Here is a 26,555-nt window from a genome sequence, read left to right on the forward strand (position 1 = left end):
TCATGAGGGTTAACATGTGCTTTATAATCCCTGCCTTCTGCTGCTGGTGTTTGCAGATTGTATTATGGAATAGTGTTTTTGGTGAGAAGTAATCTGCTGTCCATCCTGTTGCCATCCAACAGCCATAACACACTTTAATCTGTAAACTGTGGAAAAACATGATTGCTGTGTTGATGACATCACTCATAGGCTCTTAACAGGGTCTTTTGAAACCAGTTCCCCAAAAGAACTAATTCCACAATATAACCAGTTAAAGACTAAGGTGTTCCTGTCAGGCAAACATGTGCTTCCAAACAAACACATCTATATCTTCTAAATCACCATCAAGACAGAGTAGTGGAAAAAAGTTTGAGGGACCTGGTTATTGGCTTTATGGAGAGTGTCACTGGTGGAACTTCAGATGCCAAAACACAGTAGTAGGATTATTTGGAACTTGCATTCAGAGCAGGATGCAACTAGTGGTGGGGCAGTGGTGCAGTGGCCTCACAGAGGGCGATGCTCTTTGGGATGCCCAGCTTCCTCTGGTGTAAGACATGCAGCATTAGATTAATTAGAGACCCCAATCCGCCTGTAGTGTCTGAAGTTCCTGTGATGGACTGTCAACCTGTCTATGGTGCCCAATGACAGGATGGATTGGCTCCAGCCCCCTGCGACTCTCAAAGGGGAAGCAGTATAGCAAATGGATGGACGCAATTAGTGAGGGAGTGAGGTTTGGTTCAACCTTGGTTTGATGGACACATTGGTTAATGTGTTTGTGAACCTGTGGCATTCCTGTGACCTCCTTTTAAAGCCTCACTGCATAGCTGTGGAAATATAACAGATGCCATCAGTTTTTGGGTCATGTTTCTACAGTTCATCACAGAACAGTGGGTTTCCCAGGCTATCAAACCTTTGGTCTGGTTTCCCTCTGCAGCACATAGACTGAAATGGATGCTGCACACTTGGATGTAGCTGCTCCTGGCCGACTTTGACCCCAGTCCTGTTTTAGAGTGTTTAATGTTAGTAGTTAGTTGGCTGTCAAATGGCCTGCTTCAGCAAACAGGGGCAAAGCAAAGTGATTTTGGAGTGCTTCCCAGCAGAGTGTCATCAGGGAGTTTAATACAATGAGGGAAGTCTCATTTATCACACCTTTGAAAGTCTGCTTGGACCAATAACCTCCCTTTCTGGCTCCCTCTGTGAATAACCAATGGCTCCACCTCTCAGTGCCAGCAGAAACCAGTCTAGTACAATGTGATCTGGTAGTGTATCCAAACACGCGTGGCCCATTGTAAAGGTGTCATTTTTCCCCCTTCACTTTAAGATATCACTAGGAGCAATATTATTGAAATAAAGTAAGTGGTTGGAGTCAGCAGTGTAAGGCTCCTTGCTTGCATACAGTCATTTGTTTTGCAAAACCAGAGATACTCTTACTGGTACTAGAAGCCTGGATCTAAATGGGTAGAAGACTATTAATGACTGATTAATGATTACACCATTGTTAATCAATTTATTGCCATCAGCACTAATGCTAATACCACATAATGGCATTTTATGTATAAAATAGTGTTATTGTGTGATTAAATCTGTGCTGCATTTTAACTCTTGAATCATTGTCGTACTGTACGAACTCCTCCATTATGGTGATCAATAGATGGAGCTGGTTCCTGCCTCCTCTGTGCTGTAGCTATAGAAACAGACACTTGAATCTGTCCACACTCGCAGACCGAGAGGGAGAAGGAATCTGAGTCAGCCTAAAGCATGTGTCGTTATGTAATGCCGTCATCTCCACTGCTTCTCCTGTGCCGTGCTTCTCATGCTTTTGTGTTCAAGCCTCTTCCTCCCATTGGGCTTTATGTAATATCCAGCAGCACACCTAATAAGCCTCATCTTTATTAACAGATAGATGCTCCGTGATAGAGAGGAACCTTGTGTGATCACAAAGTGAGACCGCAATTCTATAATTCAGTCTAAGTAATTTTTCCCTACTAATGCAAGTGACTAATGAAACATTTTAAGTAAAAAAACTGCTTCCTCATAATGTAAACATTAAAAAAAAGGGGGTTATACCTGAGCCGAAATGTTCCACTATTTCCAGTGTGTAATTTATTGCACAGGTACTTACTCCCATACACTTTCATTTACAGCTACAGTAACTATAGTGAGGCGGCTGCCACGTTAAAATGTGGATGTGGTTAATTTCCCAAGTGAGTGACTCCATCTGAGAGGAGTGAGAGAGAGATTTGGCTGGAAGTCATAACACTAACTTAGTTGCTCGCTCACCCACATCCCTGCTGGGGTTCCTCCTGAACCATGTGCACTTGAGTTCATTCAGTGAAAACCTTGTGAATAATAGATGAAGCTTTTGGCTCAGCTGAGTATGTTGTTGTGGCTCTTTCAACCAGGGCAAACAAGCTAGACCTTGCATTCATGTTAGCTGATCACCATAGCCTTAAACTACATTTACATTATTAGTTTTAAATCTGATGAATTAGATTTCTGTAACATAGCTCAAACATGTATAATATCTAGGGTGATGTTATGATTACAAAGGTTGCACTCCTATTATACATTGTTGAAAATTAATATACTTGAAAGGTAGCCGCTAGATAACATGCCTCCGCTAAGGTCCCAATAAATTCAATCAAACCACACCAATTTACACATTATAGATATCAGTCCTCTCAGTATGCCAGATGCTAAAAAATGCCCCGTGTTGCAATGTCTAAGAAAGGAAAAATAAACTGCCTTCTTAAATGAACCTGCTCCAAATTTTATTGGCTTCTTCTTTGGCCCATACCCAATATTTCCACCAAGTTTCAAGAAAATTGGTGTGATAGTTTTTGTGTTATCCTCTAACAAACAACCCAAGACATAGACAAACAGCAATTAAACATGACAGTCAGTGTTTTTCACATGAATTTGTAAAATGTGGATTCTTAGCCCTGGTTTTCTTTTTGTTAACGACAAGAATAACTGGCTTAATTAAATTATAGGTATCACGTAGCTATAAAACCTCAGATGGATGCATCCACGAGATTCGGTGACAAATCTGTGGCCATCTTCACGTGGGTGAAGCTCTGTAAATCCTTTGTTGTGCTTGATGTTAGAGGGTGTGTCATGTGTCTGAGTGTGTTTGTGTTCTGTGAATCTTTGGGGACCTTCACCATGTCCTGAGGGATTGGAGTGGTTTGTGTGTGTGTGTGGTATGTTACTATGGACAGCAGTCATCCTGTAGGGCTATGGTAACGACCAACCCTGTCTTCTTCTGCCACCCATGCCCTCGTCCCCTCAGCCAATCGGCACAGAGTAACACCACTGTCCCGACCAATGCTGCGGCCGCCGTGTTTACGCTCTCCCGGAAGGCAGGGCCTATGATTAAGAATTCAGGTTAGTCGAGCGGAAGAAAAGAGAGGAGGAAAAACGAGAGGAGGAGAGTGGGAGACAGGAAAAGGAGATGAGGCCATAATGAGTTGAGAGGGCTGATGGATGCACTCGAGCAACGACCAGTCACCCAGACATACTCAGGTGAACAAATACATATAGGTCATATATCACCTCAGGTTTTCCTTAATGGGCTCATAACAAATGAGCCTGACTCATGGATATAAATCTGTTTTTGTAAATGTGTGGTTGCCTGTCAGACCAACTAAATGTATTAACCTGCAGATTGTCGTCTTTCACTCTAATGTGTGTGTGTTTATGTTTACATGCGTTTGTGTGTGCCTCATTAAACTTTAAGGGCCCTGCTAAAGGTTAGCCTGCTGCTCTCAGTGGGTCGTCTTTCTGCTGGGGTCAAAATGGGATGCTCACTTTCAGCCTGGTTGTTCCTTTAACATTAAAGATATGCTCAGTGAGAAGAAGGAGACCCTCAGTGGGACAAATTAGAGAAGTTTAAAACACGGTGATAACAAACAGAAACATGTTTTTTCTTTCCTTTGTAAATACAAGAGATACTTGATTTATATTTTGGAAGTTTATTAATTCATGTTTGCATATTATCTCACAGTTATTTTTATTTTTATAGTGTCCCTCTCTCTATAATGTAAATAGGATGTTGGCACCATTACAATCTATGATTGCCATTCTTTAAAATCACTGTCCACTTTTTATTTACTACTTACTGTGACCCTTTACAGACTGACCCAACTCAAAATCAATGGAGCGCTATCCACTCTCTCCACTCCTTTTGTGCGTGTGTGGCCTTGTGGCTCTGAGTGCTCTCTGTCTATCAGGCTTCACACTGCACCCCCCTCTCCTCTCATCTCCCCTGTTAGTTCTTTCACTGTCCTCAATAGAATCAAATGTTCTGACCAGCCTCATTCCCTGTAAAATCAGCACATAATTAAGGTTTGTTGTGACTCGTCATAAACATTGAAATTTCTACAGTTTGGCGAGAGAAGTAACACCAAGTTTTCTCAGGTTTCCTTTATGCAGGTGTTTCTCCTGCCATCAGTTCTCTAGGGACAGAAAAGCGGCCACAGTGTGGGAGTGTTCGAGTGTTATGGTTTTTCCCAAACTTCAGCATGATTAATAGTCTGTAGCCATTATTGTTATTCTAGACTTAAAAAGATAAGTTAAGTACAAGGTTGAGGTTCTTTTATTCCTTTTTTATTAAATGACCTGGCCCCTTAATACATCTCTGAGCTTCTCGGAAAGGCGGTGGTAAGTGGGCAGTTGCTCCTGTCTGTTCTTTGGTTGAGACTAAGGGGTAAGGGCGATCGCATGTTCGCTGTAGCTGCACCAAGCCTTTAGAAACAGTTTCTACATTTGTCGATATATTTAAGACTAGACTAAAGACTCAGGTTCTCCCGGGCTTTTGGTTGGTATAAGTTGTTTTTATCCACACCATAGTGTTTTGTCTCCTTGTATATATCAGCATATAAAATTATTTCTAACCCACTTATTAGATGATTATTATCATTACTTATTATTAGACAACCAATGTGTGTACAGTGTGTACATCACTAAATGTTCTGTTTAAACCAGCTCTCTCTGGGTTTCAAAGTGGTAACTGGCGTATATAAATAACTGGCCTAGTGTGGTGCAACCATCTGCAATAGTTTTCACACAACAGTAAGGTTGATGTGATGTTTTGATAAGAATATATATTACTTACATCAAAATCATCACAAAGATCAAATTCATGGTGATGACTAATTGTCGAAGTACATTTCTTAGCAGCTCATTGACTAGAGGCACTACAATTACCCATAACAGTTTGGAACATATGTCTCCATAACCCCACACATATCTGTGAAAACTACAACGATATTATCCACCTTGTCTGCTTAAAGACATCATGTAATGGCTTGTAAGTACTTAGGTGCAGCAGAAAGTTAGTGCACACGCACCCACTGCCAGTTTGTTTATCTCTCCATCTGTTTTGACTTAATTAGTTTTCTGAAATCGTCTTTCTTGCAAACTCTTCTCCTTTGTTTTCATACAAAGAAGAGTGCATTCCTTTAAAGTTGCTCTGTTACTGTGCTGTGAGATAGTTATATGACCTGACTGAGCTGAACACCACTGCTCAAGGCGTCCACCTCTATCTGACACACTTAAAGGTTTCAAACTCGATCCCCCTAATATGCATCATATCCCTCTAATTGGGCTGTGGAGTGCAATAAATAGACAACACAATCACCGCCCAATTGCCCCGAGGGCCATCGACAGTCGCTTGAATTTTAATAGCGCCACTCATCGTAGCTCTTTTGTTTCGCTGCACGGTTTGATACACTCTTTATTAGCACGTGCCCAGGAGCAAACGTGGAGGGTACTGCTGAGGCAAGGATGCCCATGCAGTAGAGCCGCTGCGCTGTGTGTTGTTGTGCTGAATGTAGGTGTGTGTTGGCTGCTTTACAGTACATGTGAAGGATTGATTTCATCATACCTGCTCACAAACACAGGGAGCCACGGCAAGGTGGGAAGTGGGAGTGGTGTGTAGAATATAGAGGATAAATAAGGGCTGTGTGGAAGTGTGTGTCTCTTTGTGTTTGAGCACCGGGGTGTCTGCAATTCTATCTAACCTCTTGTTCGTCTTCGGGCCTCTGTGCACGACAGTCGTCATCCTAATCTATGGAAGCAGCGGGTTGCATCCAACCAGTGCAGGCCTCTGGGATTTAAGCCAGCTAATTACAATGTATAGTGGCTGGCTGCCATGGTAACCCTGGTTGGTTGGTTTTGGGGGTGACATGGATGGGGGGGTAACAGCAATTCATGCACATGGTTCAGCAGCAGAGGTTTTTTTTTTAATCTATCTCTGCCTACAGGCATATGGCACATGAAGATATGCAGCTGTAGTAGAATTGTCATTCATTTGAGGGATAAAAGGGCAACATTGCCTTTTATTGGACGTTTCTCCAGCAGGAAAGTGCTCTGGATGTGTGTGAAGTGGATAATGGATGCACACCAGCTTCCTCTCAGTACCTTTGTAGTGGAATTAACAGGCAGCTGTAAAACATTAGAAGTCTCGTCTGTATTAGATACTTCATGCTAGCTAGATTTTTGGATTTGCAACTCTCCTGCCATCTGCCAGCCTTGGTGCCACCTCTCCCTCTCTCTCTTTTTTCTCCCTGTCTGCGCTTCTTTTTTTCCTCTCTCCAGTAACTAATGTGTGGGAGTCCTGCAGCTTTCTGACCTTTTTAAAGTGTGCTCAGCCTGTTTCCTGAGCACAGTGGTTACCATTATTTCAGGACCCAACCCATTATCATCTTGAACAGGCTGGATGATGGGGAGAGGGGAACAAAGACCCTGGTTTAACTGGATGACTCGCAGGCTGTCAGACCGCAGCTATACTCAGCGTGTGACACTGGCTTAGTTTGCATCATTTAGCATCACTGTGACACTAAGCCTGCAGAAAACTGATTTTTTTAAAAGAAGGTGCATTCACTGTAATTTCAAGAGCGATTGCGTCACAGCGGCATTACTATGCTGTCCCATTTCAAATGCTCCTCCAATTGAGGCCAACAAGTGCGTTGTTCCATCCCCAAGGAATGAAGGCTCCAAAGGGGTAGATCCTCCCCGGGCCAACCAATCAGTGAAAAAACGTTTTTCAATGTAGTAATGTCACCAGCAAGAGACAAAAGGTTATTAAAAGTTTCTCATTATGTCCAACTGCAGCTCTGTTGCTAGGTGGGACAAGCTGGTGATGGTGCTCCCTAGACCAGACTGTCTCCTTTCGGGTCAGTCTTCGCAATCTACATTCACCGTCTTTATAATCTAAAGACGGACATGCTTTGCCACTTCCTCCCAAAATATCCTAGATACAGGCGTCTTGCACCTTTGACGTCATTTGGAGCTAGAGTGTATGCAGTTACTGCAGTAATGATTAAAGGGTAGCCATGGCATATACAGTAAGTCCTGCCAATACACATGCTCGGCCAATTGCTTGTGTCACCCCATTTTCATAGCATCAAATAATTTATTTAAATCAAACTTTAACGAAAAGTTAACACTTATTACATTTATTTAGCATGTAATTTGACTTTTTAGTTTGGTCCATGTTCCATCCACTAACATGGAGGAGACTAAGTTTCTGACTTATACTGCAGATCCTGAGTATTTGGCTTCACTTTTCGGGAATGTGTTCGTATTGATTTATCCTATTTCATGTCTTTGCATTTTATTTATGAAAGGTGCTGTATAAATAATTGTATTATTGTTATATTATTATCATTATTATAAACTCATGTCTTCCATATTTATACTCAGTCTATGGTGAGAGGTATAATGTTCCTGCTCTTTGATTACTCCTCAAAGTATTCCTATCGTTCAGATTAAATTTTTTTTATTGTTTTTAATTACACGGGACATTACAATCATCCTGGTGTTGTGAGTTATCAGACTGTGTTGAATGTGACCATGAATCATTCACACCTCTCCACTCTACAGCGTCCTCGCATAGACCCAGTAACCTCCTGTATGTACTGCTGTTGCTACCTGCCGCATCCTGCACTCATGTGAAATTCATGTTGTTATTTTTAGAGCATTAAGCCCTAAAATCTCTCCGCCTCTGTACAACAGTGTTTACAACATCAGTATGTGTGTGTAATGTGTAGATGTTGTTTGTGATTGTTTGTAGGTTTGGTAGCAATGTTTTATGAATTAAGGTCAAATGTAGGTAGTTTTACTTTAGATTTATTTATTTTTGTTTTTGGAAATGTATTTAACATCCATAAGAGCTGCAACAAGTAGTCCATCAATTAATTAGCAGTTTGTATAAGTGCATTAAATGTTGATACACTTTGCCATTTGTCATGAAAGTTGACTAATGAGTTGTTATTTTGTTGATGTGACATCTATTGCACTTCTGTCCTTCCTGCGAGAGGGATGCCTCACCTGTGACTCTGGCTGAGGTTTAATAGGGATATTTGGGGAGTTTTTCCCCTCACCTTTGGGGTTCAAGGGTTAAGTACAGAGGATGTCACACCTTATACAGACCAAGTCCTATGAGGCAAAATGTTAATTTGATCTGATAAGTTTTCAAAATGCTTTTCTCAGTCATACATGATAATAGAATATTGTTGCAGCTTGTTTTGTTAAGAATGAATTGTATAATTTCTGCAGTGAGTAAAGCAATCGTACTTTAAGGGCTGATATATTATTCAAATACACTGCATCTCTAATAGGTGAACTGAGGTGGGTTGGAGTAGCATCTTCTTGAAAGCAAACCTCAACTATTCTTTGTTTAAGTCTGTGTGACGCAGCCATTGTGCAGTAAACATATGTTAACAAGATGCTTCACCAATACCTGTTATCTCTGAAGTGTTGCTGAGCGTCCTCAAACTAAATTCCTTTAATGCTTGAATAACAGACTAGATTAGAATCTGTCATTGTGCAGGTGAGACTTTGCAGTCTGAACATCTGTCGACCTGTCTCGCTGTGCACAACTGGCGGCATATTCTACATGTTTTGAGTCGCCTATTGTTTGAGAAAGTGCGTATGAAAGATGGTGGGTGCATCTCAGTGTTTCCCAAAGGTTGAGTATTTACTTGTGGTTGGTGGGGCAGCGACAGATGTGCATGCCGAGAGTCATGCAGTTTAGACGGGGAGAGAGTTACTCAGGTTATTTTCTGTAGCTACAGTTAACAGATTTTTTTTTAACGCCACTAGAAACAGGCGAGGTGCTGTATACAGAGAAGCCTCTATTCCCCACTTAGTTACTGCGACATGCTTAACTCAGGCAGATGTTTGGCCAAAACCTGGTGAGTTGAAAAAGAGAGAAATACCTGTGCAGGCCACCCAAGTAGATCCTATGTATGGGAAATGCTGCGTCTGTGTCGATTACTTTCTAAACTGGGCTGATTGCAGCTGAGATTGCCCCCGGGGGCGAAGTGGCGTGATGCACAGAACACAATCTGTCGCTCTTCATCTGCCTCTGTGGCCAGCGGCTGTTTGTTTGTCATCCAACAGGTTGGTTTTCTGGGTGGTTTTAGTGCAGTAGTTACGGGAAGAGAAAGACCTCTATATGAGCACCTGATGATTCTGGCTCATAGAAGAAGATGAAGAATCCATTAAAAGCTAATGAGGCAACAAATCAGGTGCAGAAACGTCATTCACAGGTTTATTATCTGTCCTCTGAGATTAAAAGTCAAATTCTCACCAAAGCTCCCATCTTAATTTTATAGCTTTATTTGCAGCATCTGCATAATATGGAATGAAATTGGTTTTCAGTGATGCTATACTGCTGGTTCTGTCCTCAGAGTCTTGTGTCATGCTGCTGAAGAATTTTATGTTGATGATGGGAACTGTAAAGCTTTGTGAAGGCCTTTAATTTCCCCAGTGTCACCTCCTGATTGATGAGGACAGGACGGGGTGGTGTAAAACCCTTCATATATATATATACACCATCAATATACACGCACACAACAATGACCACACATCTGTCAAGTCACTGACGGACTGTCACACAGTCATGGCTCCGCAGGGCCAGAGGGTGTAGTAGCGGGGAGGAGGAGCTACAAGAGGGCAGACTCTCATGTGTTGCTTTTTCTCTCTCTGTCTTTTATCTGCTCCTCAGAGAATTTGATCTGTAACGGTTGAGCTCTTCTACATCTTTTGAGAGCAACACCAAAGAGGCAGAGGAATATGTTTTCAACCAGCTGGAACACACACACACACGCACACGCCGGGCACATACAAATATATATATATGTATATATATATATATATATATATATATATATAAATAATATACACACAGTACAGCTGAATAATAAACATGTACAGACATGTTGAGACTGAAACACACATTCTCTCCTGTTTTAATTATTTCCCCAAAGAAAGGTGAAGGTGCACAACAACCCTGGCTCATAAACACATGTCTACTGTAAAAATGTGTGCATGCGTGCGTGTGTGAGAAATCCCATGAGATAAGACACAACACATGCTGAAGGGTGCCTGGCCTCCTCAAGGTCTCGGTGGGGGAGACGAGATTGTCTCAGACAGATTTGTGGCTCTGATGTCCCCACCACTTTGGGAGTAATACCCCGTAAATCTGGTCACCTCAGGTCATCTTGGTAGATTGGCATGCAAAAACAGAAATAATATAAAGTGTGGTTAATATAAAGCATATGGTATAGTTATATAATTTTCCGTTACAGTACTTGTACAGATACTGTATCTGTGAGTTTTAAACCTGGATCCTACAGAGTGAGGACATTTTGTCTGAGCCTCACTTTCTGCACTTTCAAGGGGATGTTGAGGATTAAGACTTGCTTTTAGGGTTTAGGTTAGGTGAACGTTAGGGTAAGGATTAAGATAAGGCATTTAGGTGTGATGGTTAAGGTTAGGGTAAGGGGCTAATGGGAATGTGTTGTGCCAATGATAGAAGTAAAAGTGTATGTGCATGTGAGTGTGTGTGCTGCTCAGTCACTGCAGCCGTCCTCATACAGAGGCAGTGTTCGTTGGCTGCAGGACATGATGTAATCCCTCTCCTTCTGACAAAAATGGCTGAGCAAGGCAGCACCAACTCACTGGTTGAATTTTCACACTGCAGCAGCCACTTTGCTTCCCCTGACTTGCTCACCCAGTCCAACCTCCTATAGGGTAGAGAGCTGGGAAGATGGCAGTATGGATCTTATGTTTTTTTATTTGTCCATAGATTCCTGTCCATTGTCTTTTATTTGTCTTCATTTGAATAAAAGATTAAGTGCAGCCTGCGTTATGCTCATTTCTAGGAAGCAGGGAAACCATTTTCAACAATCTGGGTTCAAGTCACTGTCTCTAATCACTGAATCGCTGATTTTTGATACCAGTGTGGACTTTGTTGATTTTTTTTCCACAGCTCACTGCTGTACCATTTGTCTAAAATAAGAACTCAATACTCAATTGATTTTTTTTTTTTACATTCCCATCACATTTGAGGTTTCTTTTTCTTTTTTTTTCAGATTGGTCAGAATGTAATTTGTCTTTTTTCGTCTTCAGTTTTACAACATTATATATAAGTGTTGATTCAGGCAATGAGAAAATGAGTCTCACATGCAGTACAGTACAGTACAGTAGCAGTGCAACAGACTGCTTCATGTAGATACCCACATATTCTTCATGTTCCCATATTGCAGAATGGTTAGCAGTCAACATAAAATGCTCTTTGTTGCTTTCCTTTATGTGTTCATGCTTTTATTTAACACAGTTGTGTGTCCATTCTGCTGTTTTTGTGTGTTGGTGTGATGGCAGTTTGTGTTCAAATTAGTCCAGTGGACATGTTGGCTGTTTGATATAAGCCTTGGCAGGTTTCTGTCATCCCACTCACCCAAAACATTGCCCATACGCCGCTTATCTCCTCTCATCACACACATACACACAGCTGTGACCCGCTGGTAAAATAAAAGATTTAAAAAAAAAAAGAGAAAGAGAAAAGTTTTATGTCTGTGTATATAGATGAGGTTACAGAACCGCCCATTTTTGTTGACTCTGGCCTTGCTTCAACTGTATCTGCAGACCGGCCTGCAATAAGCAGGGGGTCCGTCTGTGCCATGTCGCCAGAGAGTGGAGCTGTCACTCAGCTGCTTGGGTGTGAGTTTATATTTTTGTGGTTTTTGCCTCACTGCCTTCTCAGGAGCATAAAAGGAAGTTTGTTAAAAATAAAAAAATACTTTGCCTAGCCAACACTGTCACTCATTCTTTAAATGTCCGCATCCCTTAGATATATCGTAAAGATTCAAAGTTTTTCCATTTAACTTCCCTATAGGTAAAAACTGTGAAAGACTCACTAGAATTCATATTGCCTCTTGGCTGTATCTGCCAACTTTTGAATTTGTTGGAAATATGGTCACAATTTCATCTGTTTATCATGCATGGCTTTGAAAAATGGACAGTCAAGTGTTTTTGCGGAACATTCTGATGTCAGCTGCAGCAATGGGGATGGAAGCTGTGGTAGCACGATGGAGAAACAATTAAAGAGCTGAAATGTGGCTCAAAATGCACATACTGATCTTGCTGCTATTTTCACAATGATGGGTTTCATCTTTTGTGCCAGGTTCCTAGCGAGTGTGAGCCAGACAGTCTCCCTGCAGAGGTTCGGCTTAGTGTGGAGGGGTGGGTCATCTCCCTGTGCAGCCCTCAACTACTTTATGACTCCTCTTTTAAAAGTTTCTCTTGTCATCTGGTAGAAACCATACAGCAACACCATTGACTGACACAACTATAAAAGCTTATTGGCAAACAGGAAGCATTTGCATCAACCTGGCAAGTTGTCATGGCAGCCTTTGTCCTCACCGTAGGAACAAGGGCTGGTTATCGAGAGCGACAGGTGGATTTAGAGCCGTCTGTCAGGAGAGGTTAACTGTGAAAGTGATGTGATCTGACACTGTGCTGAGCGAACTGGCTGGGTGATGGTATAGCGTGGTTGCAGGGCTGCTGGGACAGAACTGCAGATGTAACTGGGTGCTTGTGCAACAAGATTTAGTATTTATTTGCATTGCAGTGATTCTCTGGAGACCCTCTGGAGTCACTGCATCACTGGGATCAATTGTTTCGCTGCTGTCAGTGGTTGAAATCACATCAGAGGGCACTCGTGTATTAAAGTGTGTCTTAACACTAGCCTGTCATTGAGCCATTTTATTTTTTAAATGTTTTGCTTTTTTACAACACAAAAGCAAATGGACAAGACAAAGAGAAGATCCCAGGAAAAAATACACCTATGCCTCTGAGTCCCTACCACATCCAAAATGTCCAGAAGTGGGTTGAGAGTCAGAAATACAGTCCATGCCAAGAGAGGTGGTGGCACAACCCAAACAATTCAGTGTAAGCGATAGGTTTATATTTCTCTTTACAAATTTGCTCAATAACAGATCCCTGGAATCTTAAAAAACTTGAACCTGACTGAGTAAAATTAATTTGATTAACGTATAAACAAGAAACCATTTTATTAAGCTACTTTTAAAGCTAGGAGAGGAAACAGATTTCCACTCTCAGAATAACCCTTTTAGCTATTCTTAAACCAGAAGTCTTGTTTTTTCACATCATATTAAACTGCTGATACTAATAACATTAATTGTCCCAGTAAGACATGACAGAGTGACAGCATGTGTCCTTTGTACCATTCATCTATTTATTCAAAAAGCAAACCTTCAGTAACGCCCTGTCATCACTGGTAATAAAACATTTGCAGTGTTTTGGCATCTTTTTATTTTCCTTGATTTGTTTCATTACATTTACTTCTGTCCCATTGTAATAAATCTTCTTCCACCACATGTCAAAGTAGCTGCTCTGAAACTGCTGAGTTAGTTTTCTTCAATCAAACTCTGAGCTTTTTCAGACTGCCGCATAGACACATGAAGGAGCAATTCCAGTACTGCAGATTAGAGTGCTGTGTGTGTGTGTGTGTGTGTGTGTGTGTGTGTGTGTGTGTGTGTGTGTGTGTGTGTGTGTGTGTGTGTGTGTAGATTTCCGGTGCAAGCTCCTCATTAACTGGAGTCTTATTGAGCTAACCCCATCAACACACCAGAGCATTTGAGTAATTGTGTAAAGCATGCATCTGTGGTGTAAGTGACACAGTTAGTGTTTGTGTTCCCTCATGGGCTGCACTAATTTACCTAAGCATTATGTATAGCACATTAAGGTCTAGAGAGACAAATAGAGGGACATACCTCTCTGTTCATTAGTTTAGCAGATGCAAGTAACAATCACTACACACCTGAAGTTTGCAGACACTACTGGAAGCATGTTTTTTCTGGTCTGCTGGTAGAATTTTTTATGGAGAACGTGCAGCACTGAGTGTGGTGTAAAATGGAAGTTTATCACACCTTGAAAACATCATCCCAACAGTAAAGGACGAATGGTCTGTACATCGCACAGTTTTGATGTGCAGCGACACAGACGTTTGACCAAGTTCACTTACTTTTTTAAAAAGCACTGTGAAAGATGAATTGGTGTTTTTAATAAAGACACAAAAGATTACAATTTTATGTGTGTTATCAGCTCAAGTACATTGTGTTTGTCTATATATTTGTGACCTGGATGAGAATCACATCATGTTTTCTGAACGATTAATAGAGAAAACTAGTATCTTTACAAAAATGACTTTAGTTAGTCGCTGTTGGAATCACTGTCCTAATAACAAAAAGGAGAACATGTGATATGACTTGTGTTATGAAGTGGCAGCAGTTGCACACATTCATATCTTGTGTGAACTTGTTCAGCCAATGGTATAGGAATGGCCATCAGTGCATACTCAGCTTTTTTTCTGTAGAAGAGAATGTTTGCACGTTCATATGTGGCTCTTTGCTATTTGTGAGTCTCAACAGTGACTGACAAGTCAGCCATTGGTTTCATAAAGGTAAGCTTTGTATTTTATAGCAGCTGTGGATGTGTTCCTGCTCCTGTCCCAGTTTCTCTCTTGTTTCCCCTGTAGTTCCACCCTTATTCTATCAATCAATCAATCGTGAATCAGGGCCTGGGAGTTGAGGGGCTTGAAAGCTCCTGTGCCAGGATCAGAGAGAGAGGTGTGTGGGGACTGCTGGTTCAGCGTGGGATTGTTAGTTTCTTTTTATGAATAAATGTAATTTGTAATTTGTGTGAATAAATCCCATGCTTTGGGTTATCTTAAATGTTTCCTGATGTTGATTCTGCAATTTTCCTGAGTTTGCCTTTCACATATTATGAATGCGGCAGGTGATTTTCTGTGTATTTTTTATTTCTGTGTAGGCAAATCTCACTGTCTTTCCAAGTTGACATTGTCTGTGTCTTTTACGTGGAGGACACTTCATAAACATTTAAAGATGGAAAGGATGACACCTTTTTGTTTTAGGGTGCTGGCAGTGAAAAAACCCCAGAGACATTTGAGTGCAGTGCGAAATGTGTGAAAGCAGCTTTTCTAGCTGGAAAAACCTTAACGTTGCATTCAAATAGTTCTGTAAATGGTTAATCACACTTTAGTTCCTCACCATTCGCTTGCTGTGTTGTCTGGTAACAACAAGATTTGAATAATAGTCACGTACAAAGCCTCCATTGATCCACAGCTGGTTTCACTGCAGCTTGTGGGGTTTGTTTGACTTTGACTTTCTACATGTTGTTTGATAAGTGGTTCAGTTACCAACTGTCTGAAGCAGAAATCCAGTTTTGGTCAGTTCCTTGTCGTACATTTCATAATAATTCCATACTATTGATTTTTGTCATATATTCAATGCACAAATGAATGGCAGCCTCACTACAGTTTATAGCTTCCATACAGTTCTGCTCTTGTTGTGTATTTGTTTGTCGAGTCCTATTTGAACGATTTAGTAGACTGGAATATTCAAAGGGGACTAGCTTCAAGCAGCCTCTCTCATTTTCATATTCATAATCTGGTAATGCTCAATGCGAATGAAACCAGTGGGACCTGTTTCCAGTTGTGACACAATGCCTGGCATTGAAGGTGTTTCTGTCACAACATTCTCACACACGTCGGGTCGCTCATGGCTTTCTTCTTTGAGGCTGTGTGTGTCATTCGGTCTCTCCTCACCAGTGGTGATGGTAAGTTGTCTCGCCGCATTTTTCTCTGCTTTGCCAGTGTGAGTGTGTGTCTGTGTGTGTGAGAGAGAGAATGCGGTTCACACTGATTATACAGGTTCACTTTGGTGCGGTGATGTGCCAGACCAAGGTTGTATTGATGGTTGTACTGGTCTCAGTATGATCATCCTCTGCAGCATGTTAGTCCTTTTACTTGACATTGTCTGCTGCCTAATTGCATGTCATGTTGAGACTGTCCTTTCTGTAACCCACGCAAAAATATATTGTGTGTGTTTGTACTGCTGTCAGTAATAACAGGTTCAGGCTAATGAATCCTCTCCACTAAAAAAACTAAATCCCTCTCCAGCAGTGCAGCATTGATTTTCCTGCTTGTCACACATGGGGATTGTCAGGGTGCATTAGCTGACTGAGGCAGCCTACATTTTAGTCTGTCAGCGTGCAGTGAAACATGTGCACGTGCAGACTCCTGTGTCATTGGCTCATGTACATGTGAGCACTGAGTTAGGGTTTAAACAACAACAACAACAACAGCATCAGCAGCAATACAACTGAGTGATGTTTGATATTTGTGACATATGTAGATAACAAGACCCTGTTGAGGAAATGAGATATTTTCTACACCAGTGATTTATTTAGGGTTTAATTGATTAACTATCTTTTCAAAATTAAATAATTAAATAAACCACTCTTGGGGGGAAACAATTCAATTGTGTCAACTTAAAATGAGGAATTAAAACCAAACTTGCTGGATAAATAAACTCACATCAGTGTAATAAGAACGACCTTAAATGAAAGAAACCATCTTCGAGAATTCTTCTAAATTTTTAACCTATGTGCCATCCACTCACAAGGGTTTACGGCCTATAATGCAGCCAGCCACCAGGTGGCGATCAAGACGCTTTGGCTTCACTTTTAGTTTCACAGCCTTAATGTTTGATAAGCACCTTTTGATATCACACTCTATTTTGGCATCGACAGAATAAGCAAGTGGTCTTGCATTATTTAGTTTCCTCCTTCTAATTGTACTTCTCTTATATGTGATGGTTGCTGCCATATAACTGTTTTCATATCTACAGTAGTGCATGGCTGTGTGCCTTCATACAGCTGTAAACACACTGAGTGTTTTCAAGCACTGTAGCGGAGGAGTAGGATGGATTGTATTACTGGAGTTTGACCTGTGATGACTAAGATGCTGCAGAGGCATCTTGTTGTTGAAACTAAGTGAACAGAGTATGTAAATATGGTGCATATACCTCATTTTATGACTTGCTGCCAATGTTGGTGTAATCCAATCAGGGTAGTGCATGTAGTAAAATCATTTTTGATTTAGGAGGGTATTCAAACATCACAGTCATCCTGATGGTTTCTTTTTGAAATAACAAATCAGTCCTTAAACATCTTAAAATATTTGGTTGTGTATTAACAGCATGTGCTTTGACAGCTGATTAATCCTGAGACTAAAGACTAGTGAAAGTACTGAGCTTCTGCAGGAGCCCTTTGTGAATTTAGTGTCACTACTAGAAAATAATTAAGCCAAAATGTCCAAGATCCGAATGCTGCCATCTTATACTTTTAATTTGGAGTCAGAATCAGACTGTGACCCTTGTTTGGAGCTGCGATATCAGGGTCCTGCTGATGCACAATTCTACTGTGAACAAATCTCTTTTACTGCGTGATCCCAGCAAATGACTGTACTCGCCCCCTCTTCACCTTCATGTTCTCCTCCTGTCATCTCGCAGTGCTCGATCACACTGTCAGTGTTCTTCATGCACGCTTTACTAAGTCAGCTACGACCAGAATGCACCATTTGTCAGCTATTTGCCCAACAGCTACGAAGAAACCATATGGTAGCTGTGACTCCCCTCGGTCCACATGCAAACTCACATGCAACTAACAGATGGAGAGGTTTCGTGTTTTTTTTTTGATTGACAGATGGGTGTTCCAATGACTGTGGGTTATGGTGCGTGCCAGTAGGTGGCAGAAGGTGGTGTGTAAGCAACTCTCGGCACCCATCAACATTAGCTTGATGGTGTGTGACGTCCCAGTGGGGATTGACCCCGGCTTTCATTTTTCAATTAGTTTCCCCTTTGCGGCTTGTTAGATTTGTACAGTGTTCTTACACACATGCACGCTCTGCAGCACATGCACTGTGAGATGGTGAATCGACACACTTGGTTTGAGCTCGGCGCAGGTTAAATGCAAACACAGCTGTGAACCTTCCACATGATTCTGTCAGACACTTGCTTCTGCTCAGTCCAAACGTCAGTTTTTCATTCGTGTCCTCTGCACATTACTTGAATTTCTATCTGCATAAAGTACATCACTTACCTCTTATTGTGAAGTTCTGTTTAATGCTCAGTCAATTATATTTCACAAATAAATATATACATTTGTGACAAAATTAAACTTAAATTAAGCAAGTGACATGCTGAGCTCGCTGTTTTTGTAGCATCCTCAGGGTCTTTGAGTTTCAGCGGAGCCCTGAGGACAGTTCAGCCGGATTGTTTCATGCTGTTTTTGACATATTTTCCACTTGTTGATGCCATTGAGCTTCACAGCAGCAGCATCTACCAGGGTTAGTCATTAAACTATGAAGCTTCTTTCCCTCTGAGTTGAATGTAATCTCTATACAGCTAACAAGCTGTGGGTAATAAATTGAATGCTTGAAAAGGTGGCATTGTGTAAATACTGGATTAATGGCCCTCTGTGGTGAAATGTTAACCTGCATCTTTTGCTTTCTTTCTCTCCCTCTCTCTATCTCTCCTCCAGATTTTAACTACAACACAGATGGCTATGAGGGGGACGGGGCTGAGGACGGCAAGTCTCAGGATGGCTCGGAGACGCTGCCCTATATAGACGAGTCGCCCACCATGTCGCCCCAGCTGTGTGTGCCCCAAGGTCCCGATGGAGAAATGGTCTCCCCCACTCCACCAGAGGGCCTGTTGCCTGGGGTAAGAACACATACACACACAGACACACACAGATGTAGGTTTAAATCAGTGGCATCGCTCCATGTTTCAAACCCTTCACACGACTATGGAATAATGTGGCAGATGGGAGCGAGAGGGGACAGGAGACATAAATCATTGGCTGTATGGATGTTCCAGTTTGTGATTACACACTGCTCATATGTGCAGCACAACTCCAGGCTTGTTCATCAGCAGAGGATGTAAAGCTACTGAATGCTCTGAAGTGGTTTTGTGGAAGAACCCTTAAGTTTTCCCTGAGGTGTTAGATGTATTCCCAAATGTAAGAAACTACTGATTGTAGTTGATTATATTATGGTATGAAATTATATACGTAGAGACAAGTGTGTCACCTAATAACCTCTGCCAAGAACTCAAAATCTACTCAACCGATTCCGATGCAATTTGGGGCTGACCTTCGGAAGAGCCAATTCAATATTTTTGTGGATCCAAATCAGGGCGGATCCAGGATTTTTTATTAACTTTCTCTAACAACATTGTCATTGATTTCTTAGAAAATGATTATCCAGCATATTTAGGGGACTGAAATTAAGTAGTGTGTAATTTGGTGGAGTTTTTTGGATAGTTAAACATTCTCTTTGCATGGCAATGCAAATATCAACTGCAACTCTTCTTGATGAAGTTTTCAAGCGTCGCCAGAAAGTCAAACATCCTGCTTAGAGTAAAATAGTTCCATTCATCATCAGCCACTGTTTGTCAAAGTTAAAAGCAGCAGGAGCTTCACTGGGATGACTTTAACTCCAGGCTGATGACTCTGACGTCTCTGTGATGACAGTCTTCTGCTGTGTTTTTTCTCCCTGAAGTTAGACGCCGGATCTTGACCCGTTGTAATTGTTAACAATTAGCCACAATAGCCGGACTGCCAGCAGCACACTGCAGGTGTCGCATTCACTGCAGCAGGAAATGATGACTGACCCCGATGGGGTTTGACGCCACCCGCAGCAATCTGCCCATCTGGGTGTGTATGGGGCACATGTTAGAGGAAGAGGTTTATCCACAAAGCTGTAATTTTTAAATCTGTGGTGTTAAAAGGTTAGTGTGGACAGTCATTCCCTTCCAGTCCTGTCTTAACACGTCACCAACTAATACACCGATCCTCTGAATTGAATGTGTTTATTTTGACAATGAAATGCATTTTTTTTATGTTTGTCAAGGGTCAGGGACACTACAAGAATCTGGTTTCATATCTCAAACCAGAAAAAAAGTGCTGTGAGTTAATCTGGCATGTTGTTTCATTGAGGACAGAATGGCAATTATTTGAAAAAGTCTGAAGACGTGGGCATACATATGGTTTGTGGTGTGTAGAATAAATGTTATAAATCATCACATGCCAGTTAATCAGAGTTTAGTGCTTTGGTGCATCTTTTATCTGTGTTTTCAGTTTACTGGATATTCACAGCACATAGTTTAGAACTGAAACATTTTGAAGAGGAAGTGCAAAACATTTTATATTCAGATTAACCTGCTGTTGCTGGAACTATAAAACACTTCATGTTTTCTGTGAATATTTTTTACGAAACTTCCCTCACATTTACAAATGCTGATGCAAACATTTCCATGTCCTAGATATTTGTTTGTCCCTTTGTCATTCTATTAGTTTGTATACCAACAGTAAACTGGTGACCGTGAGTCCTTAAAAAGCCTTAAAATGTCATGTTAAATTTTAATGTCACGTTAAATTTTACAATGAAAAGGCCTTGAAAAATATTAAATTCTCTTGAATTCGGATTGGATGAGTCTCAGTCTTTTAGCAAAGTGTCCACAAATATGTCACTACTTTGCAAGACGGAAAGAAAATTATTGTTCGTTCTTGTATGTGCTGCATTGTTATTCTATTTCTTGATAAGTTAAGTTCTGGTTAAAGCCAGTGCCTGGAAGACTAGACTTAAACTCAAGATGAAGGCGTCGGAGTTTATTTAAAGTTCTTGGTCTTAATTTTCTTTTCAAGTGGTACTGAAAAGTTCTTAAGAAGTCTTTATTTTAACTTGTATACCTGTAGACATCCTGATACTGTGTACTATGCATAAGAATGTTGAGTATGCATGGTTCAGTGTCTGTGATGCTGTCACATTGTCACCCCCTTCTTCATATCAGTAGGTCAAAGGCCAGCAGTGCCTCATGCCTTACTGCTGTGTGCGTATGTGTTTGTATGACTCATTCATGATGTGAATGTGTGACCACTTGTGCGTCTGTCACTGTGAATGGGTGCTTTGGCACCCCAGGGATGCTCAGCGGGAGTCATGTTGACCCTGACCTGATCCGACCCACCCACACAGAGGAGGGGGGGGGTCAGACGAGGCTGGAACATCATAGCAACTTTGACATGCAGCATAAAAAAGTCTGAATGAAAACTACAGTAGTCTAGAGTGGCTGGGTTAGGCGTCAGGGATGTTATGTGCGTTTTCACAGATGGAGAGGAATGTACCTTATTTCTCTTTTATCCATACATACATTTTATCTTTTAAAGGTTGCGGTGGGACTCGAGCCAATCCCAGCTGACATTTGGCGAGAGGCATTTATATACACTGAACACAAATAGAGACAATTTCTGGGAATGTGCTCAATTTAAAAACCTTTTTCTAGAAATATCTTGCGTCACCTTTTCTTTTTTGAATCAGATTTTTACTTGTGCCTTTCACATTTACAGCCACTGTCGTCATTCCAAAAAAAATGAAACCAGGTGAAAGAGTCTCAAACGGTATAAGCCTTGAACGAAGTCACACAGGAAAATAAGTAATAACAAAACCAAAAATTAGGACAGAAAAAGACACTGACAATACCCAGTAGTGACAATAATTCTTAGATGTTACCCATTGTCCTGAAGATGGATGTCATATCAGGTCTAATTTAAATTAAGTCATTACAACGCTGTATAATCACGGTAGTTTTAAATATTCAATTACAGAGGCCCATGTCTCCAGAAATACAACAGTTCTAAAGTCGGTTTTTCAGTTTTCCATCAGGTACACATTATCCTGTCCTGCCAACCAACAAAAGAATATGCAACATATACATATTTTCTTTTTCTTAGGTTTATGTTAGGGAACACTCCCATAATATAATCCAGTATATTTAAAGGGTCAGTGTGCAGAATTTAGTGACATCTAGTGGTGAAGTTGCATGTTTCAGCTGAATACCCCTCCCCTTCCAAACATGATATGAGACCCTATGGTAGCCTTCAGTTCAAAACTCAAAAGGTGTATAGTTTGTTTTGTTTCACTTGTACTGTCCGTGTTTAAATCTGCCTGCTCTCTCTCTAATTCCAAACAGTCCTATTGTCACTGATTGATCTCAGCATTGTAAATACACCATGGCCTTGATAGTCGATCTTCTTATAATAGAGGTAATTTATGAATTATTCAGCTAATTGTTCTGTTGCATTCATTGTGAGTCCCCCTATGCAGGGTCAGCTCATGTAAATGGAAATTGGTCTCCATCTAGTGACGAGTTTGGGCAACTACAGACAAGACGTTTTCACATCAGGAACACAATGAACTTCTATGACAAAAATGAATAGTGCAAGGTTTGTTGATTTGAGACTCAGCTGTCTGCCTCAGGAACAGAGTGACCTTCAAGAGAACTACTGATATTTTCATTACCACAAACCACTGCAAAGAAATGTGGTGGAAGTGCTTCATCATTTCAATCTAGGGAACTCGAGGCTACTCTTAAAAATAAAATAAACTGGTAACACAGTTTCCCAGGCAACTTTATGTAGAGGAAAAAACTCAACTTATTCGTGGCAATGAGTGCCACCTTGTTTTGACCTCCCAGGTTTTTCAAAGTTCTAAATATTTTAATCATTCCACTTTCAATAAGCCAATGTTAAACAAAATCTACCACGAGAGAATTTAGATGTTTAGTTTTGATTGTGCATTGTGTTTTAAACCACCCACTCTGTCCTTGCCTGACTCTTGAATGTCTGCTAGTTTCATGCTGCAAGAAATAGTTTGTGGAGAATTAATTTCAGTAAGTATTTCAATATAAAAGGCCCATTCTGGGGAAAATGACAAACAATTTGTACAAATTAGATGATTACACATTAGTGAAAACATCACTAAGATTATTTTATATTCAATTTCTGCCAGTAGATTCTTTCACCTAAATCTTACACAATGAACATTTATATACCTCTTATGACTATTAGATATATTTATCTGCCCTCGCTGCTCTTCTCAAGGTTTCTTTTCTCCTTTAATCCTCCTTTTTTTCCTTTTTTAAATGTAAGGTTATCTTGATATTGGACTGATAAACATGTATGATGTAACATAGAACTACTCGTTTTTTTATACTTTTGTTTTTTTTATAACTTTGATTCCTTTTCCATTCTGTCTGATCCTTTCGCTGCACATATTAATGACTAATCATGGTGGTGACCGATGTGTCCAAGCCACAAGCATAAATGTATTCATTTTATTTTCCCAACACTTTTCCAAGTCTGTGACCTTCAAAATAAGTCTGACCTACTTAAGTAGCCAAAGAGCTCAGCAACCTGACGTGTCAGCCTTGATTTAGTTTGATGGTAAAAGTGAAGTTTGTGACTATCTTCATGTCACAAACCTCATTTTTGCAACACGTTTTTAAGCTAAAATTCAACTAAAGAGTCAAAGCAAAAGATGCCAGGTCTGACGAGTAGTTGTGGATGCCACTTCCTGTGAAGTGGCATTTTAAGGGTCAGAGGCAGGATGACAGGTTGTGGTGAGTGAAATGGATCCATTCATAAACACACTGCCAAGTCTCTTTTTCTCACACACACACGAATGTTTGTACTTCTATCTTAGTGAGGACACTTATTGGCATAATGCATTCCCTAGCCTCTTACCCTAACCATCCAAACTAAATAACCTAACCTAAACCTAATTCTAACCCTAACCCTAAAACTAAGTCTTAACCCCCAAACAGTCCATTTAAGGGAGGTCATGAAGTGAGGACCGTCCAAAATGTCCTCTCTCTCGCAAAATGTGTTGTAGGCTCAAACTGGTCCTCACAAAGATAGCTGTACAAGAGCACACACGCGCTCACACACTGTATCTTGACATTTATCATTCATTCAGATAAGCTTCATCTCAAACATGCAGTTATACAACTTTTCCAAACAGCTTGTCCTGGTGCACACTGTTTGATTTTCTTTATTTGAATCTGACGTACTGCCCGAGTGAAGCTGCTGTAGCCCAGTGAACTAAGTGACCTGTAATCAGAATCAGCCGCACCAGTAGCACATTAGCTGGTCTCAGCTCAACATCCGAGGCTCCCAGCAGATCAATAAAGACACAATGGCCAGAGAAGAGGAGACATAAAAGAGCTCTGCAACAGTCAGTGATGTGAGGAAGAGAGGAGGAATTGGATTTTATGTGAAGACAGTGGTAGAAAGAAAGAAAGAAAGAAAGAGAGAATGAAGCAGACCGGAAAAAAAAGTGTGAGGCACAGAAAAGAAACGGCCCATGTAGCCATCAAGGAAGTGGCTGGAGAGCGTTTGTTGTGAGGGGAGGGGCAGCAGTGAAGGGAGGGCAGACCTCATCGACCGAAGTGGAACAGTGACACACACACACACACACACACACACACATTTGCACACACCAGGAAGCCTGGTAGAGGAAGGGGGTGGGGTTGTGTAGGCGGGGCCCTCTCTTTTTCTCGCACTCGGTGTCCAGACGACTTGCTATGAAGGGAATACACTGATGTGTCCGGGCAGGCCCTGAAGAGAGGGGGATTCACTGGCTGAAAGAGGAGAGGAGAGGAGGAGGAGGAGGAGAAAGAGACAAAAGGAAAGGGGGAATCATGGAGGAGGAAGAGGAGGAGGTGCTGGGCTTCTTGGACAGGGTGCTGGAGGAGGAGGAGGAGGAAGAGGTGTTTGATTATGGAGATGGGGAGCTGGATCCCATCACTCCGGTACATAGACAGTTCAAGGTGAGACAGCTGGATGCAGGGACCACAAACACACACACACACACTCACAGCCATATACATATACACACTTTCACAAGTCTAACACTGTGATCAGGCTTTGAAAACTAAATATAGCAAAGTGGAAAGAGTTATTGGTGTGCTGGCATCATGTGCTGCTACGTGTTCCTATGAGCCATCTGTGCTGCAAGAGAGAGTGTGTGTGTGTGTGTGTGTGTGACAGCCATTGGGTGTCTCAGCATGGCCTGACGAATCAGCTGCTGTGTAGCACATGTCCCCTCTCGCTGCTGCTTTCTCTTTCTCATTGTAACTTCTGCATATCAGGATGTTTTTTGTGCATTTGTGTGTGTGAGAGCAAATAGCAGTGGGCTTCCATGTGCATTCACACTCTCTGCGCTTTTACCACATTGAATAAGAACAGAGGGTGCAACAGAAAGGTGTGTTTGTGTAGTAAAAGTGTTGACCTCAAAGTGAACACAGAGGAGCAGGTTTCTGTGGAAAACCTCTTTTCACTGCTCCTGTATTTCTGCCCTCTTGCCACACAGAAGCTCTTTGTAAAGTAGAGGGAAAATACTTCGGCCGTTGGAAAAAAATAGTTCTTTCCTTCCTGTCCATTTTTTTCGTCTTGCTGTTACATATTTGTCACTGAAAGTAAACACAACACGTAACCTACAAAAACACAGATCCTATGTATGCTTATTACGCCCGCCAAGGAGGTTATGCTTTGGTCTGCGTTCGTCAGTTAGATGGAAAAAACTACTGGACAGATAACCATAGTAGAAGGATGTGGTGTGGATCAGGGAAGAACCGTTTAGATTTGGGTGTGGGATGGGATCCAGTACTTTTTTAACATTGGAGCTTTTTTCAACATTTTCCTTGATTTCTCAGGGAACCGTTGACCAGAGATACACCGATGACAACAAAATGCATGTCTCTGTGTTGTTTAGTCAAAGGTCAGGGCAACTACAGGCATCTAGCTTCAGATCTCAAGCCATAAAAGCATAAAAGATCTTGCACAGAGTGTGTTTAACAAGTCTGAAGATGTTGGCATGCATATGGTTTGCTGTGCTTAAAATAATGTAGCAGTACCTAATCAGAGGTTGAAGAATGTGAATAATATCTAGTTTCTAGCATGAGAAAATTATATTTCTTTGTATTTCAAGAAAAAACATAATTTGTATAAGATGACAGGCTTTTTCTTAAAGGCTCAAATCCAACGGCTGAAATTCTGGATTACACTGAATCTACTCTTAACTTAAAACCTTCCACAATTTATTTAAAAGAGAAATGAGCCATAGAAATACATGTTTTTCTCTTAAATTTGATATAACTGTCACTGTTGGTTGACAGACGTAACAGAATTTTTATATGGAGCTTCACCTTAAATCACATGAATAGTTGAAAACATTGATATATTTTTCATTTGCTTTATAAGTTATTTAGTTTCCAGGTATCCTAAAGTCAGAAATCATAGTTTTTGTGTTTCTCTTCAGCTCTCCAGTGAAGTAACCCCTAATAATTCTGTAATTAATCAGTCCTTTAATTTTGAGTATACACTATTCATATACTGTACATATGGTGACTGGATGTACAGTATACTTCCAGTCTTGAGAGTTCTAACATCACTGTCAGAAGTGGCATCTCCTCATGATTAGGTAAAAATGTTGAGGTCATGGCTCCTTCCTCTTCTTAACGGGTGTAGCTGCTGTTCTGATATCATTGTGAGGATCTGTCTGT

General features: G+C 41.0%; 1 protein-coding gene across 4 annotated transcripts in view; it reads left to right on the forward strand.

Moving 5' to 3' along the window:
• abr (ABR activator of RhoGEF and GTPase) overlaps positions 1–26,555 on the forward strand; it is a 115,389-nt gene that overhangs the window by 20,000 nt on the left and 68,834 nt on the right. For 2 of the 4 annotated variants that reach the window (XM_069539601.1, XM_020086197.2), the window contains exon 2: positions 18,697–18,878. In XM_069539601.1, coding sequence (XP_069395702.1) covers positions 18,697–18,878 — 182 coding nt within the window. Of the gene's footprint in view, positions 1–15,857; positions 15,931–18,696; positions 18,879–24,550; positions 24,822–26,555 lie in introns of those variants that run through there. The other 2 variants (XM_069539602.1, XM_020086198.2) reach the window with 2 other exon arrangements.

The sequence above is a fragment of the Paralichthys olivaceus genome, chromosome 15, assembly GCF_024713975.1.
Source record: "Paralichthys olivaceus isolate ysfri-2021 chromosome 15, ASM2471397v2, whole genome shotgun sequence".
Classification (NCBI taxonomy): Eukaryota; Metazoa; Chordata; class Actinopteri; order Pleuronectiformes; family Paralichthyidae; genus Paralichthys; species Paralichthys olivaceus.